The sequence below is a fragment of the Mobula hypostoma genome, chromosome 1 (genome assembly GCF_963921235.1).
Source record: "Mobula hypostoma chromosome 1, sMobHyp1.1, whole genome shotgun sequence".
Taxonomy (NCBI): Eukaryota; Metazoa; Chordata; class Chondrichthyes; order Myliobatiformes; family Myliobatidae; genus Mobula; species Mobula hypostoma.
Window position 1 is genome coordinate 246,903,156 of NC_086097.1, and position 18,072 is coordinate 246,921,227.

At 45.4% G+C, this 18,072-nt stretch overlaps 1 protein-coding gene across 2 annotated transcripts in view; it reads right to left on the bottom strand.

The window, feature by feature from the left end:
• Window positions 1-18,072, bottom strand: part of LOC134356117 (cyclin-dependent kinase 13-like) — a 136,208-nt gene that overhangs the window by 92,636 nt on the left and 25,500 nt on the right. For both annotated transcript variants that reach the window (XM_063066747.1, XM_063066738.1), the window contains exon 3: window positions 8,054-8,227. In XM_063066747.1, the coding sequence (XP_062922817.1) occupies window positions 8,054-8,227 (174 nt within the window). The remainder of the gene's footprint in view (window positions 1-8,053; window positions 8,228-18,072) is intronic.

The window sequence follows — 18,072 nt, forward strand, 5'->3', positions numbered from 1 at the left end:
TCTACAGATAGGTTGCATCACCAGTTGCTATGGAGGTTCCAATGTACAGGATCAAAAGGGGCTACAGTAGGTTGTATGCTAAGCCAGCTCCATCACAGACACTTTCCTCCCCATTGACGACATTTTCCAAAGATGCATTCATCATCAAGGATCCTCACCATTCAGGGTATACCCACTTCTCATTACTACCATCAGAGGTGGCGGCACAGGAGCCTGAAGACCTACACTCAGCTTTGAAAGAACAGCTTCTTCCCGAGCGTCATCCGACTTCTGACCAGTTCATGAACACTGTCTCAGTATTTGCACAACTTAATACTTTTATTGGAATTTAAGAGCAATTTACGCATTGCATTATACTGCTGTCAGAAAACAAAAATCCACGACACATGTCACCGATTATAAACCTGATTCTAGTGGGACTAAATTTGAAAGTCTCTTTGGGTTTGCACAGAATGGCTATATTTCAACTTTGATGACATACACAGAGCTGTGGGCAGGAGAAGAAACAGTTATGTTAAAGAAAAATCAGCAGAAACAACTTGGATCATGCAGTGCATTGCTAGGAATATGTAAAAAATTCACACGTAGTACAAGCTTTAACAGGTCAAGTTTATGCATCAACACTGATCATATCTGCGTCAGTATCAAGAAATTTTGACAACTTTCAAATGAAAATAGGTATGCTGCTAAAAACTATTTTTTTTTCTGTTAGTGCATTGCTGGTCCACTGAGAATGGGTCTGGAGGAGCTGCTCTCTTCTTTGTGAGACCTCCAGCTACCTGATAACTACATCTGTATGAAATGCATCAAGCTGCAACTCCTCAAGAGACCGTTAAGGAACTGGAGCTGCAGCACCATGACCTTCGCATCATATGGGAGAGTGAGGAGCTGATAAGATAGGAGCCACAGGGAGGTAGTCATAGGAAGCTGTACCTGGTTGACTGTCGGGAGAGGAAAAGTGAATAGGCAGCCAGTGCAGAATACCCCTGTGGCCATTCCCCTCAATAATAAGTATACCGCGTCCGCGTTGGATACTACTGGGGGAATGCAGCTTCAGAGAGCAGTGCTCTTGCACTGAGTCTGGTTCTGTGGCTTAGAAGGGAAGAGGGGAAAAAAAAAAGGAGTTCAGTAGTGACAGGGGATTCCATAATTCGAGGAGCAGAAAGCAGTTTGTGGGAATGTGAAAGAGACACCAGGATGGTATGTTGACTCCCAGGTGGAGGGGAGGAGAAGATGGTGGCGCAACACAGTGCGCACGGCTGCTCCGAAACGATTATCGTATTTGTTAAATAGGTACCGTGCACAATCCTGATTTGATGGAGACGGATATGAGAAGCACGGAGGAACATCTGGAGAAACTTCTGAAATGCCCGCTTCGTTGCCGCTGCTACTGTGCGATCGAGAATCTCTGGAGGGGAAGGACCCAAATCCTCAGCTTTGCCTACTGCCCGTTGCCGGGATTGAAGCGCTCGGCAGAGATGGTGCTTGGTGACTGAGGGCTGGTTGGAGGCTCGAAGTTTTCGGACGGACTCAAGAGTTGGCTGTGGTCGGGTGTTTCCAGGGTGTTGCATCGGCAAGTTTGCGGCGTTGGAAGCTCATGGCAGAAAGAGAGTTTCTCTTCCTTCTACCGTCTGCGTGAGATGATGGGACTTTTGAGAGACTTTGAGACTTTTTTTTTACTATGCCCATGGTCTGTTCTTCATCTAATTACGGTATTGTCTTGCCCTGTTGTAACTATATTTTATAATTATGTGGTTTTTGTCAGTTTTTTTAGTCTTGGTTTGTCTTGTGTTTCTGTGATATCTTTCTGGAGGAACATTGTATCACTTCTTAATACATGCATTACTAAATGACAATAAAAGAGGACTGCCTGTCCTCATAAGGTACCAGGGATGTCTGGGCTCGTGTCCACAGCATTCTAAAGAGGGAGGGCGAAAAGCCAGAAGACAGAATATAGGGAGTTAGGCACAAAGCTGAAAAGCAGGACTCTCAGGTAGCAATCTCTGGATTACTGCCTGTGCTACACGCCAGAGAGGTAAGAAAAGTATGATTTGCCAGATGAATGCATGGCTGAGGAATTGGTGCAGGGAGCAGGGTTTCAGATTTCTGAATCATTTGGATCTCTTCTGGGGAAGATATGACCTGTACAAAAAGGTTGGTTACACCTGAACTCAATGGGGACCAAAAACCTAGCAGGCAAGTTTGCCAGAGCTGTTGGGGTTGGGAACCAGAGTGATAGGGCTGAGGATGGGGCAACTGGTATACAACTAGATGTGGTGCATAGTGAGACTGTGAGGAAAGACAGGCAGATAGCAAAATTGCAGTCAGTGTAACGGGGCAAAAATCAAAAAAGGGTGATGAATACAGGATTATACTGTTGCAAGGTTATACATGAAAACATGCAGTATGGAGAATAAGGTAGATGATCTTGAAGCGCTGTTAGAGATTGGCAGGCATGATGTTGTGGGCATCTCTGGAGTCATGGCTGAAAGAAGATCATAGTCGGGCGCTGAATATCCAAGGATACGCACTATATCAAAAGGACAGCCAGGTAGGCAAAGGGTGTGGGGTGGCTCTTTTGGTAAAAATGAAATCAAATTCTTAGAGGTCACAAAGGATCAAAAAATGCAGAATTCTTGTGGTTAGAGTTAAGAAACTGCAAGGGTAAAAAGACCTTGATGGGAGTTACATAAAGACCTCCAAAGAATAGCCAGGATGTGGGATACAAATTACAACTGGAGAGAAAAAAAGGCATGTAAAAAGGTAATGTTGCAAAAAATCATGGGGAATTTCAATATGCAGAGATTGGGAAAAATCAAATTTGTGCTAGAGCCCAGAGGGGGAATTTGTAGAATGCCTATGAGATGATTTTTTAGAGCAGCTTGTGTTTAAACCCACTAGGAAAACAGCAATTCTGAAGTGGGTGTTATGTAATGACCCAGATTTGATTAGGGAGCTGAAGGTAAAGGAAACTTTAGGAGAAAGGTGATCATAATGATAAAATTCACTCTTCATTTTGAGAAGAAGCTAAAATTGGATGTATTACAGTGGAGCAAAGGAAATTACATAGGCTTAAGGGAAAAGTTGACCAAAGCTGACTGGAAGGGGACATTACCAGGGACGAAGGCAGAATAGCAATGACTGGTGTTTAAGGTTTAAACTCAGAAGGTTTGGGAAAGATATATTCCAAAAATGAAGAACTATTCTAAAGAGAGGTTGCGGCCATGGCGGACAAGGGAAGTCAAAGACAGCATAAAATTCAAAGAGAAGGCATATAATATTTCAAAAATTCATGGGAAGGTAGAGGATTGGGAAGCTTTTAAAAACCAACAGAAAACAAAAAAGGAAAAAAATGAAATATGAAGGTAAGCTGGCCAATAATATAAAGGATACAAGAAGTTTTTTTTCCCAAATATGTAAAGTGTAAAAGAGACTAGAGCAGATATTGGACTGATGAAGAATGACATTGGAGAGGTAGTAGCGGGGGACAAAGAAATAGTGGACAAACTTAATACGTATTTTGTGTCAGTCATCACTGTGGAAGACACTAGCAGAATACCAGAAATTTGAGAGTGCCAGGGGACAGAAATAAGAGTTGTTGCTACTACTAAGGAGAAGGTGCTTGGGAAGCTGAAAAGTCTGAAGGCAGATAATCCATCTGGACCAGATGGACTACCCTCAGTGTTCCGAAAGAGGTAGCTGAAGAAATTGTGGAGGGATTAACTATCTTTCATGGATCAGTAGATTCTGGAATGGTTTCGAACAACTGAAAAATTGCAAATGTTACTCCATTTTTAAGGAAGCAGGGAAGGCAAAAAAAGGAAATTACAGGCCAACAACAGGAATTCTGCAGATGCTGGAAATTCAAGCAACACACATCAAAGTTGCTGGTGAACGCAGCAGGCCAGGCAGCATCTGTAGGAAGAGGTGCAGTCGACGTTTCAGGCCGAGACCCTTCGTCAGGACTAACTGAAGGAAGAGTGAGTAAGGGATTTGAAAGTTGGAGGGGGAGGGGGAGATCCAAAATGATAGGAGAAGACAGGAGGGGGAGGGATAGAGCCAAGAGCTGGACAGGTGATAGGCAAAAGGGAATACGAGAGGATCATGGGACAGGAGGTCCGGGAAGAAAGACAGGGGGGGGGGGGACCCAGAGGATGGGCAAGAGGTATATTCAGAGGGACAGAGGGAGAAAAAGGAGAGTGAGAGAAAGAATGTGCATAAAAATAAGTAACAGATGGGGTACGAGGGGGAGGTGGGGCCTTAGCGGAAGTTAGAGAAGTCGATGTTCATGCCATCAGGTTGGAGGCTACCCAGACGGAATATAAGGTGTTGTTCCTCCAACCTGAGTGTGGCTTCATCTTTACATTAGAGGAGGCCGTGGATAGACATGTCAGACTGGGAATGGGATGTGAAATTAAAATGTGTGGCCACTGGGAGATCCTGCTTTCTCTGGCGGACAGAGCGTAGATGTTCAGCAAAGCGGTCTCCCAGTCTGCGTCGGGTCTCGCCAATATATAAAAGGCCACATCGGGAGCACCGGACGCAGTATATCACCCCGGTCGGCTCACAGGTGAAGTGTTGCCTCACCTGGAAGGACTGTTTGGGGCCCTGAATGGTGGTAAGGGAGGAAGTGTAAGGGCATGTGTAGCACTTGTTCCGCTTACACGGATAAGTGCCAGGAGGGAGAGATGGGGGGGACGAATGGACAAGGGAGTTGTGTAGGGAGCGATCCCTGCGGAATGCAGAGAGAGCGGGGGGGAGGGAAAGATGTGCTTAGTGGTGGGATCCCATTGGAGGTGGCGGAAGTTACGGAGAATAATATGTTGGACCCGGAGGCTGGTGGGGTGGTAGGTGAGGACCAGGGGAACCCTATTCCTAGTGGGATGGCAGGAGGATGGAGTGAGAGCAGGTGTACGTGAAATGGGGCAAATGCGTTTCAGAGCAGAGTTGATAGTGGAGGAAGGGAAGCCCCTTTCTTTAAAAAAGGAAGACATCTCCCTCGTCCTAGAATGAAAAGCCTCATCCTGAGAGCAGATGCGGCAGAGACGGAGGAATTGCGAGAAGGGGATGGCGTTTTTGCAAGAGACAGGGTGAGAAGAGGAATAGTCCAGATAGCTGTGAGAGTCAGTAGACTTATAGTAGACATCAGTGGATAAGCTGTCTCCAGAGACAGAGACAGAAAGATCTAGAAAGGGGAGGGAGGTGTCAGAAATGGACCAGGTAAACTTGAGGGCAGGGTGAAAGTTGGAGGCAAAGTTAATAAAGTCAACGAGTTCTGCATGCGTGCAGGAAGCAGCGCCAATGCAATCGTCGATGTAGCGAAGGAAAAGTGGGGGACAGATACCAGAATAGGCATGGAACATAGATTGTTCCACAAAGCCAACAAAAAGGCAGGCATAGCTAGGACCCATACGGGTGCCCATAGCTACACCTTTAGTTTGGAGGAAGTGGGAGGAGCCAAAGGAGAAATTATTAAGAGTAAGGACTAATTCCGCTAGACAGAGCAGAGTGGAGGTAGAGGGGAACTGATTAGGTCTGGAATCCAAAAAGAAGCGTAGAGCTTTGAGACCTTCCTGATGGGGGATGGAAGTATATAAGGACTGGACATTCATGGTGAAAATAAAGCGGTGGGGGCCAGGGAACTTAAAATCATCGAAAAGTTTAAGAGCGTGAGAAGTGTCACGAACATAGGTTGGAAGGGATTGAACAAGGGGGGATAAAACCGTGTCGAGGTATGCAGAAACGAGTTCAGTGGGGCAGGAGCAAGCTGAGACAATAGGTCGGCCAGGACAGGCAGGTTTGTGGATCTTGGGTAGGAGGTAGAAACGGGAAGTGCGGGGTGTGGGAACTATAAGGTTGGTAGCAGTGGATGGGAGATCCCCTGAGCGGATAAAGTCAGTGATGGTGTGGGAGACAATGGCCTGGTGCTCCTTAGTGGGGTCACGATCGAGGGGTAAATAAGAGGAGGTATCCGCGAGTTGTCGCTGTGCCTCGGCAAGGTAGAGGTCAGTATGCCAGACTACAACAGCACCCCCCTTATCGGCGGGTTTAATAATAAGGTTAGGATTAGTGCGGAGGGAGTGGAGAGCAGAGCGTTCCGAAGGAGTGAGGTTGGAATGGGGACAAGGTGGACAGGCCAGTTAGCCTGACTTCAATAGCTAGAAATATATTGGAGTTCATTACTAAGGATGGGGTTGCAGGGTACTTGGAGACACATGAGAAAAGTCAACCAAAGTCACCATGGTTTCCTTAAGTGGAAATCTTGCCTGACAAACCTGTTCGAATTCTTTGAGGAAATAACTGGCAAGGTAGAAAAAGGAGAGTAAGTGGATGTTGTTTATTTGGATTTTCAGAAGGACTTTGAAAAGGTGCTACACATAAGGCTGCTTAAAAATGTAAGACCCTATGGTATGACAAGAAAGGTACTAGCATGGAAAGAAGATTGGCTGACCGACAGGAGGCAAAGATTGGGAATAAAGGGAACCTTCCTGGTTGGCTGCCAGTAACTTTTGCTATGCCACAAGGGTCAGAGATGGAGCTACTTCTTTTCACGTTATATGTCAATGATTTGAATGAAGGAATTGATGGCCTTGTGGGCATGTTTGTGGACGATACGAAGGTAAGTGGAAGGGCAGATAGCATTATGGAAGTGGGGAGTCTGTAGGAGGACTTAGATTGGGGGAATGGGCAAAGAAGTAGCAAATGGAATATAATGTAGTGAAGAGTACAGTCGTGCATGTTGGTCGAAGAACTACTTCGTAAATGGGAAGAAAATTTTTAAAAATCAGAAGCACAGAGAGTCCAGGGAACCCTCGTGCAGGATTCCCCAAAAGTTTAACTTGCAGGTTGAGTTGTTGGGAAGGAAAGCAAATGCAATGTTAGTATTTATTGAGAAGACTCAAATACAAAATCAAGGGTGTAACCCTGAGGCTTTAAAAGCCATTTGTCAGACCACATTTCGAGCACTGTGAGCAACTTTGGGCTCCTTATGTGCAGGCACTGGAGACAGCCCAGAGCAGGTTCACAAGAATGAACACGGGAATGAAAGGGTTAACATACGAGGAGTGTTTTGTAGCTGTGGGTCTGTACTCTCTGGAGTTTAGAAGAATGAGGGGTGCTCTCATTGCAACCTATCGAATATTGAAAGGATGAAGAAAATGGATATGGAGAGGAAGTTTCCTATAGTGAGGGAGTCTAGGACCAGAGGGCACAGCTTCAAAACTGAAGAACAACCATTTAGAACACCAGGAAAAATTTCTTTAGCCAGGGCGTAGTGGATCTGTGGAATTCATTGCCACAGATGGCTGTGCAAGCAAGTCATTCGGTGTATTTAAGGTGGAAGTTGATAGGTTCTTAATTAGTCAGGACATCAAAGGTTACAGGGAGAAGGCAGGAGAATGGGGTTGAGAGGTATAATAAATCAGCCATGAACAAATGAGAACAGACTTAATGGCCCAAATAGCCCAATTCTTCCCCTTGGCTTTATGGTCTTATGACTTTTTGAACACACCTGCTGACTGAATCAACTAATCTAGTACACTTATAAAACTAAAATGGAATTGGATACCCATCTACTTCCGTGGACTCAAATTCCCTAATCTGTCAATTCCTTCATCCAAATCATTGACATAATGTGAAAGGAAGCGGCCTCACCACCAGCTCCTGCATTGCACAAATCACCAGCAAACCAACCAGAAAAGGCCCACTTTAGTGCGACATTGCCCTTTTGCCTGTGTTCAATACGCCAGGCAAATTTGGAAATACAAAAGGGACAGAAGGTAAGTAGTAGCAGATAGAATATAATGTTGTGAAGAGCACGGTCATGCACTTTGGTAGAACAGAGGTGCATGTTCTGAACAGCTCAAAAGTGACTCGAGTTGTTTGAAATCATTTATCATGCCTGAGAACATCATTGAGGTGACCTGCAGTTACTGTCATAACTATGGTCATATGAATGAAAAATGGAATTGATAACTACATTTACAATCCTCAAAGGTGCCTGGAATGATTCATGTAGAAATACAGATCTTCAAAATAAAACATTATCACTCACTTGGGCCGTTTTTTAATCTGTGACTGAAGAGTTGACTTCTTCTCTTCAGGAGTTTTTGGTGAAGCTGAATCAGATCCTGGAAGTTCAGGTGGCAATGGAAGGTCTGTAAGTAAGTGTCGAGACTTTCGTTCAGGCTCCTTTTTCACTGGCTTTATTGAGACCCCTTCTTTTGGGCTGTAATTAGAAAAGATAAAATTTCATTAAATAAATCCATTTGATTGCTAAATGGCAATCAAACATGTAATTTCCTCCTCTCAATGCATATTTTTTATTTAAATTAACACACAAAGGCACAGACAGTCCTTTCAGGTGAGGTGACACTTCACCTGTGAGTCGGCTGGGCTGATATACTGTGTCCGTTGCTTCTGATGTGGCCTTTTATGTACTGGCGAAACTCGACGCAGACTGGGAGACTGTTTCGCTGAACACTTACGCTCTGTCTGCCAGAGAAAGCAGGATCTCTCAGTGACCACACATTTTAATTCCACGTCCCATTCCCATTCTGATATGTCTATCAATGGCCCCCTCTACTGTCAAGTTGAAGCCACACTCAGGTTGGAGGAACAACATCTTATATTCCGTTTGGGTAGCCTCCAACCTGATGGTATGAACATTGACTTCTCTAACTTCCGTTAATAGCCCATCTGTTATTTATTTATTATTAATTTTTTTCCTCTCTCTCTCTCCTTTTTCTCCCTCTGTCCCTCTCACTATACTAATTGCCCACCCTCTGGGCTTCCCCCCTCCCCCTTTCTTTCTCCCTAGGCCTCCCGTCCCATGATTCTCTCCGTTCTCCAGCCTCATATCCCTTTTGCCAATTGATTTTCCAGCTCTTAGCTCCATCCTTCCCCCTCCTGTCTACTCCTATCATTTCGGATCTCCCACTCCCCCTCTCGAATCTCTGTCTCTTATCTCAGTTAGTCCTGATGAAGGGTCTCGGCCTGAAGCGTCGACTGTACCTCTTCCTATAGATGCTGCCTGGCCTGCTGCGTTCACCAGCATTTTTTATGTGTGCTGCTTGAAATTCCAGCATCTGCAGATTTTCTCGTGTTTGCCTCATTATTCTTGTTTTCTTTAAACTACTTATTTTGTAATTTATAGTAACTCAATGCCTTGGACTGCACTGCAGCCACGAAACAAGTTTCATGACATACGAGTCAGTATTAATTAATCTGATTTGATACCATGCATCCTTCAAATTAAGAGAGCTTATTTGGAAAGATTACTTGCAGTTGAAAGGGAGATGTTTGTACTTCAAAGGTCAGTCATATAATTCAGCTCTTCAGCTGTTCATTATTCATCTATATTAATCCCATTTACCACCACTTGGTTATAACCCAATGTTCCGGTGATTCAAGTACTCGTAAATACTTTGTAATGTTTTCAGACTACCCGTCTCCACCTTCCCAACGAGTACTTCAGAATCAACAACTGAAAAACATATCTCCTCAAATCCCCTCCAAGCTTACATCTCATTTCAGACCCATGCCTTTCTCCTTTGTATAACCCCACACGCCAAAGGGAAGAAAGATCCTTACTATAGATTCCGCTCAATTTAATGTTGCTCTCGGGTCAGCCCCTCATCCTCCTCTCCTTGAGGGAAACAAATCCAGCCCTATCCAATGTCTCCCAACTGAAATGCTGGTGAATCTCCTCTGCGTCCTCTCCAGCACAATCCTCCATAGTGGTGAACAGAACTATCCAATGCTTTATAACAGGGGTCCCCAACCTTTTTTGCACCGTGGACCGGTTTAATATTGACAATATTCCTGCGGACCAGCCGACCGGGGGTGGGGGGTGGTGGTCAAGTAGGGTTAAAACTCACCTCAACATGTCTTTTACAGTTAGGGTTGCCAACTTCCTCACTCCCAAATAAGGGACAAAGGTAGCAGTCAAATCCTGGGACACTTTACCCCAGGAAAGACTACTATAACCACGATGGCTTGCGCGGGCACCTGTGTGCGCATGTGCGTACGTGCCGATTTTTCCCCTCACAAATCAGGTTTTGCCTTCATCTTCCTGACTATACTGTACATACATTATTTCTACTTTATATAGGCTGTATATTTATATCATTCTTGCTTTTACTATATGCTAGTGTTATTTATTTTCAGTTTTATGTGTTATTTGGTATGATTTGTTAGGTTATTTTTTGGGTCTGGGAATGCTCAAAAATTTTTCCCATATAAATTAATGGTAATTGCTTTTTCGCTTCACTCCATTTCAGCATGAAAGGTTTCATAGGAACGCTCTACCTTAGCGGGGGGAAATACGGGACAAGGGCAGTCCTGTATGGGACAAAGCAATTTAGCCCAATATATGGGATGTCCCGGCAAATACGGGACAGTTGGCAACCCTATGTTCAAGTTCAACAGGAATCAGGAAAGGTGCAGCTGACTCGTATCGTTTCCTCGCGGCCCGGTAGCACATGCTCTGCGGCCCGGTGGTGGGGACCGCTGTTTTATAAAACTGTAACACAGCATCGTTGCTCTTACATTCTATGCATGGCTGACAAAGGCAAGAGTTTCTTAAGCCTCAAATGCCAGTTAACATTTCTCCACCCAACTTTCTAGCAGATCAATACCTTGCTCCTGGTCATCTCCAAGCTTCATCATACAACAACATTCACATCCAAGTAGTCATTGCACAATATAAACAAATGTGCCAGCAATAATCCCTGAGGTACATCCACTACCCACAAACTTTCAATCAGAAAAACAACTCCCTGTCACCACCATCTCTCCCATGAAGGTAGTTTTTTATACAACTTGCAAGTTTGTCTTCGATGTCATGAGCTCTAACTGTTTGAACTAGCTTACCACACATGATCTTGTCTTCAAAAAAATCCTATCAAATGAAAAAGTAATTTCAGATGAACAAAGCCTTTAAAGATTAAGATAAATCCTGACCCGTACAACTTGTTTCAGTAATGGCTCTACCATTAATCTAAGACTTCCTGGCTTGTAATTATTTGACTTGCACCTGCTGCCCTTTTTAAATAAAGGAACAGAATTTACTATCCCAAGTACCTCACCAAGCACTGGGAACTACAAACAATTGTTTATTCCAAGACAGGTTAGATCTCGGTCTTCTCAAAGTAAATGCACTCTAACACATCAACATGCCTTGCCCTGAACTCACCACCTACCATGTTCTCTTCAAAGGATTAGCTGAAAGATTTAAAGATTAGTTTCATTTATCACATGCACATGAAAACATAGTGAAAGGTGTTGTTTGTATCAATAATCACAGCCCGAGGATTATGTGGGGGCAGACCGCAAGTATCACCATGCTTCTGGAGCTATAACAGCATGCCCATAGCTTATCAGCCCTAATTGTACATCTTTGGAATGTGAGGGTACCCGGAGAAAATCCATGCAGTCAAGGGGAGAGTGCCCAAATTCCTTACAGACGGTGGAGGGTATCAAACCCTGGTCAGTGATTACTGGCACTGATCACTGCACACACACTATAATATAATTTTTGTTTCTTCCTCAAACCCTCAACGTCCCTTGTCACCCTGAGCTCCCGATCTTACCATTCTTGCCTTCCACTCTTTTAGCTGTTTCCTGACATCCAACATCACAATCAAGCATTACTCACTAACTAATAACCTACTTATTTTGGACCCTTTAATGTGAACAAGCAGCCACAGATTTCATTGTATGAAAGGCAAGAATGGTTGCCAGTCAAACCAATACGTCTCTACCAAAGGAGGTGTAAAATGCTCCTTCCCTCTTCTAGCCTGTAGGTCACCCTTGGGCAAGGTGTAGCACCTGTTTAGCACCCCCCCCCCCCACTGATCAGGGTCATGTGAAGTCATGGGAGGTGGTAGATGGTCAAATGAGCAGCTGGTGCATATCACAAGTCCTGGTTATGTGACTGCTGACACCAGACAATCTCTGAAGTACTGATAATGGCTGGGGTCACACATCTTGTAAAGACACTGCCCAATGGCGAACCACTTCTGTAGAATGATTTGCCAAGAACAATCATGACCATAATCACCCAGGTTATACTACATGGCACACAATGATGATAACCACTCATGCTCAGACTTCGCAACCAGAGCTCCTTAGTCCCAGTTACTTCAGGAGATTAATGATGCTCCTTCCCCCCCCCCGCCCAATACTAAGCTAAAAATGGGGATATTCCTTGATTGTAGTCATAGTTGCAGTAACACAACATAAAGCAGGACCTTCAGCCCAACTGGCCCATACCGATCAATCATAATTTCAATAAATGCTCGATCAATTGAGTAATTAAATTAAACATAAGAAAATTTGCAGATACTGGAAATCCAAAGCAACATAAACAAAATGTCGGAACTCAGCAAGCCAGGCAGTATCTATAGAAAAGAATAAACAACTGACATTTTGGTCTGAGACCCTTCATCAGTACTGGAAAGGGAGGGGGAAGGAGTCAGACTAAGAAGGTGAGGGGAGGGGTGGAAGAAATACAGTGGTAGGTGATAGGTGAAACTGAGGAGGAAGGGGTTAAGTAAAGAGCTAGGATATTGACTGGTGAAAGAGATAAAGGGTTGGAGAAGGGGGGGAATCTGATAAGATAGGATAGAAGACTATGGAAGAAAGGGAAAGGGGGAGGGAGCACCAGAGGAAGTTGATGGGCAGGTAAGGAAATAAGGTGAACAACAGGAATTCTGCAGATGCTGGAAATTCAAGCAACACACATCAAAGTTGCTGGTGAATGCAGCAGGCCAGGCAGCATCTGTAGGAAGAGGTGCAGTCGACGTTTCAGGCCGAGACCCTTCGTCAGGACTAACTGAAGGAAGAGTGAGTAAGGGATTTGAAAGTTGGAGGGGGAGGGGGAGATCCAAAATGATAGGAGAAGACAGGAGTGGGAGGGATAGAGCCAAGAGCTGGACAGGTGATAGGCAAAAGGGGATACGAGAGGATCATGGGACAGGAGGTCCGGGAAGAAAGACGGGGGGGGGGGACCCAGAGGATGGGCAAGAGGTATATTCAGAGGGACAGAGGGAGAAAAAGGAGAGTGAGAGAAAGAATGTGCATAAAAATAAGTAACAGATGGGGTACGAGGGGGAGGTGGGGCCTTAGCGGAAGTTAGAGAAGTCGATGTTCATGCCATCAGGTTGGAGGCTGCCCAGATGGAATATAAGGTGTTGTTCCTCCAACCTGAGTGTGGCTTCATCTTTACATTAGAGGAGGCCGTGGGTAGACATGTCAGAATGGGAATGGGATGTGGAATGTGTGGCCACTGGGAGATCCTGCTTTCTCTAGCGGACAGAGCGTAGATGTTCAGCAAAACGGTCTCCCAGTCTGCGTCGGGTCTCGCCAATATATACAAAGCCACATCGGGAGCACTGGACGCAGTATATCACCCCAGCCGACTCACAGGTGAAGTGTTGCCTCACCTGGAAGGACCGTTTGGGGCCCTGAATGGTGGTAAGGGAGGAAGTGTAAGGGCATGTGTAGCACTTGTTCCGCTTACACGGATAAGTGCCAGGAGGGAGATCAGTGGGGAGGGATGGGGGGGACGAATGGACAAGGGAGTTGCGTAGGGAGCGATTCCTGCAGAATGCAGAGAGAGCGGGGGGGGAGGAAAGATGTCGTTAGTGGTGGGATCCCGTTGGAGGTGGCGGAAGTTACGGAGAATAATATGTTGGACCCGGAGGCTGGTGGGGTGGTAGGTGAAGACCAGGGGAACCCTATTCCTAGTGGGGTGGCGGGAGGATGGAGTGAGAGCAGATGTACGTGAAATGGGGGAGATGCATTTAAGAGCAGAGTTGATAGTGGAGGAAGGGAAGCCCCTTTCTTTAAAAAAGGAAGACATCTCCCTTGTCCTAGAATGAAAAGCCTCATCCTGAGAGCAGATGCGGCGGAGACGGAGGAATTGCGAGAAAGGGATGGCGTTTTTGCAAGAGACGGTGAGAAGCGGAATAGTCCAGATAGCTGTGAGAGTTAGTAGGCTTATAGTAGACATCAGTGGATAAGCTGTCTCCAGAGACAGAGACAGAAAGATCTAGAAAGGGGAGGGAGGTGTCGGAAATGGACCAGGTAAATTTGAGGGCAGGGTGAAAGTTGGAGGCAAAGTTAATAAAGTCAACGAGTTCTGCATGCGTGCAGGAAGCAGCGCCAATGCAGTCGTCGATGTAGCGAAGGAAGAGTGGGGGACAAATACCAGAATAGGCACGGAACATAGATTTTTCCACAAAGCCAACAAAAAGGCAGGCATAGCTAGGACCCATACGGGTGCCCATAGCTACACCTTTAGTTTGGAGGAAGTGGGAGGAGTCAAAGGAGAAATTATTAAGAGCAAGGACTAATTCTGCTAGACGGAGCAGAGTGGTGGTAGAGGGGAACTGATTAGGTCTGGAATCCAAAAAGAAGTGTAGAGCTTTGAGACCTTCCTGATGGGGGATGGAAGTATATAAGGACTGGACATTCATGGTGAAAATAAAGCGGTGGGGGCCAGGGAACTTAAAATCATCGAAAAGTTTAAGAGCGTGAGAAGTGTCACGAACATAGGTAGGAAGGGATTGAACAAGGAGGGATTAAACCGTGTCGAGGTATGCAGAAACGAGTTCGGTGGGGCAGGAGCAAGCTGAGACAATAGGTCGGCCAGGACAGGCAGGTTTGTGGATCTTGGGTAGGAGGTAGAAACGGGAAGTGCGGGGTGTGGGAACTATAAGGTTGGTAGCAGTGGATGGGAGATCCCCTGAGCGGATAAAGTCGGTGATGGTGTTGGAGACAATGGCCTGGTGCTCCTTAGTGGGGTCACGATTGAGGAGGTGCCTCGGCAAGGTAGAGATCAGTACGCCAGACTACAACAGCATCCCCCTTATTGGCGGGTTTAATAATAAGGTTAGGATTAGTGCGGAGGAGATAAGGTGAGAGAGGGAAACAGAAATGGGGAATGGTAATGTGGATGGAGATTAACAGAAGTGCAAAAAATCAATGTTCATGCCAATGGGTTGGAGGCTATGGAATACAAGGTGTAGCTCCTCCAACTTGCCTGCCCAGGTAGGCGCATTGTTTCTGCTTGTTCCTTCCCCACCAAACTTATATCTACATACCTCGACTCTGTTTTATCCCCCGGTTCAGTCCCTTCCTATCTACATCCATGACACTTCACATGCTCTTGATCTTCAATGACTTCAAGTTCCTGGCCCCAATTGTCTCATTTTCACTATGGATGTCCAGTCCTTATATACCTCTATCCCCCAGCAGGAGGGCCTTAAAGCTCACCACTTCTTTCTGGACAACAGAACCAACCAGTTTCCCTCCACCACACTCTCCTCCATCTGGTGGAACTGGTCCTCACTCTCAATAATTTCTCATTCGGCTCCTCTCACTTCCATGATCCAAGCCTTAACCAGTATCACTCCTCAACTCTTCCTACGCCACATCGACAACTGCATTGGTCCTGCTTCCTACACCCATGCTGAGCTCATCGAATTCATCAACTTTGCCACCAACCTCCATCGAAGTCCTCAAATTTACCTGGCCCATTTCTGACACCTCCCTCCACTTTCTCGATCTGTCTATCTCTGGAGATAGTTTATCTACTGATATCTTTTATAAACCCATTGATTCTCACCACTACCTGGACTATAACTCTTCCCACCCTGTCATTTGTAAAAATGCCATCCCATTCTCTCAGTTACTGTCTCCACCGAATCTGCTCTCAGGATGAGACTTTTCATTCCAGGTCTAATGAGATGTTGTCCTTCTTTAAAGAAAGGGGCTTTCCTTCCTCCACCATCAATGCTGCCTGCATCTTTTCCATTTCAGGCACATCTGTCCTCACCACACTCTCCTGCTACTGCACCAGGGATATGGTTCCTTTTGTCCTCACCTACCACCCCACTAGCCTCTATATCCAGCACATAATTCCACCATCTCCAACTGGATCTCACCACCAAGCACAGCTTTCCTTTCTCCATAAGACCGTAAGATATAGGAGAAGTAGGCCATTCAGCCCATCAAGTCTGCTCCACCATTCAATCATGGGCTGATCCAATTCTTCCAGTCATCCCCACTACCCTGCTTTTACCCCATACCCTTTGATGCCCTGGCTAATCAAGAACCTGTCTATCTCTGCCTCACATACACCCAATGACTTGGCCTCCACGACTTCTCACAGGGATTGCTCCCTAAACGAATCCCTTGACCACTTATCCCTTCCCATCGACCTTCCTCCTGATACTTATCCTTGCAAGCAGAACAAGTGTCACACCTATCTCTACACCTCCTCCCTCACTACCATTCAAAGCCCCAAATAGTCCTTCCGGGTGAGGCGATATTTCACCTGCAAGTCTGTTGGGGGTCATCTACTGTATCCAGTGCTCCCTCCTGTACAGTGAGAACTGACATAGATTGGGAGACCGCTTTGCCGAGCACCTACACTCTGTCTGTCAGAAAAAGCAGGATCTCCTTATAACCACCCATTTCAATTCCACTTCCCATTCTGACATGTCAGGTTATGGCACCCTCTACTGTAGCAATGAGGCCACACTCAGGTTGGAGGAGCAACAAGTTATAATCTGTCTGGGTAGCCTCCAGTCTGATGGCATTAACATAGTTTTCTCAAACTTACATTAATTGTACCCCTCCTTCTCCTTCACCTTTCCCCACTCCCATTTCCCTCTCTCACCTTATCTCCTTACCTACCCATCACCTCCCTCTGGTGCTTCTCCCCCCTTCCCTTCCTTCCATGGTCTCCTATCCTGTTCTATCAGACTCCTCCCTCCTCCAACCCTTTTTCTCTTTCACCAATCAACTTCACCCCTCCTCCTCTCCCAGTTTCACCTATCACCTGCCACCTTGCACTTCTTCCTCTCCTCACCCCATCTTCCTACTCTGACTTCTACCCTTCATTTCCAGTCCTGAAGAAGTGTTGCGGCCCAAAATGCCAATTGTGCACTCTTTTCCATAGATGCTACTTGGCCTGCAGAGTTCTTGCAGCATTTTGTGTGTTGCAAGAGATTAAATAGCCTATTCCTGTTTAGAGTCATAGAGCAATATAGTACAGAATGAAGCCCTTTTGCCCAACAAGCCCATGCCGACTACAATGCCCATTCAGCTCCTACCAATTTCCTGCATACAGTTCTCATTCCTTGAAGACCCACAACTCCACATACCCGAAGTGCTTCTCAACCACCTCCTCAGAGATCAACTCATATACCCACCCTCTACGTGAAAAAGTTGCCCCTCGAGTCCCTTTCAAATCTTTCCCCTCTCACTCTAAATCTATGGCCCCTAGTTTTGCTCTTTCCCACCCTCTTCCCATCCACCCTATCCATACCTGTCATAATTTTAAAGATTGCAACAAGGTTGCCTCGTCATTCTCCTATATTCCAGGAATAATGACCTAGCCTGAAAAATCTCTCCCTATAAGTCAGTTTCTCTAGTCCTGGCAACATTCTTAAAAATGTGTGCACACCTTGCAATTTAACTACCTCTTTCCCCCTGTAAGAGTGACCAAAACTGTACACAGTACTCCAAGTGCAGCCTCACCAATGACTTGTATAACTATAACATAATGTCCCAAATTATACCTAGAGCCTGACTAACGGAAGCCAGCATATTAAATGCCAATTGCAACATCCTACCTGTGACACTGCTTTCAAAGGACTATGTCCTTGTACTCCTAGGTTCCACTACACTCACTGATTTTAAGTACTCATATTCTAGAATGTTTTAGGGTCGCACATTACTGAAATAGGGAGAGGCTACACTATGGAAAAACCTAAAATCGAGGAGGAAAGGCATTTTAAAAACAGAGATACTATTTAACTAGAAAGTTAAGCAGGTTAACAAGTGATTAATGAATAAACAGAACTGGCTGAAAAGTAGAAGGCGGCAGAAGGCAAAGGTCTCAAGTTTCCAGAGAGTAAAACAGTAAAACATTCAAGCTGTTTAAGTCTTAAAAAAACAAAGACACTAAAGTTTTAGCAGCAGTTACGTTGGGTATTAGTACCGAGGTGGGAATAAGAGCAAGTTAGTGATGGCATGACATAATTGAGAGAGAAATATACC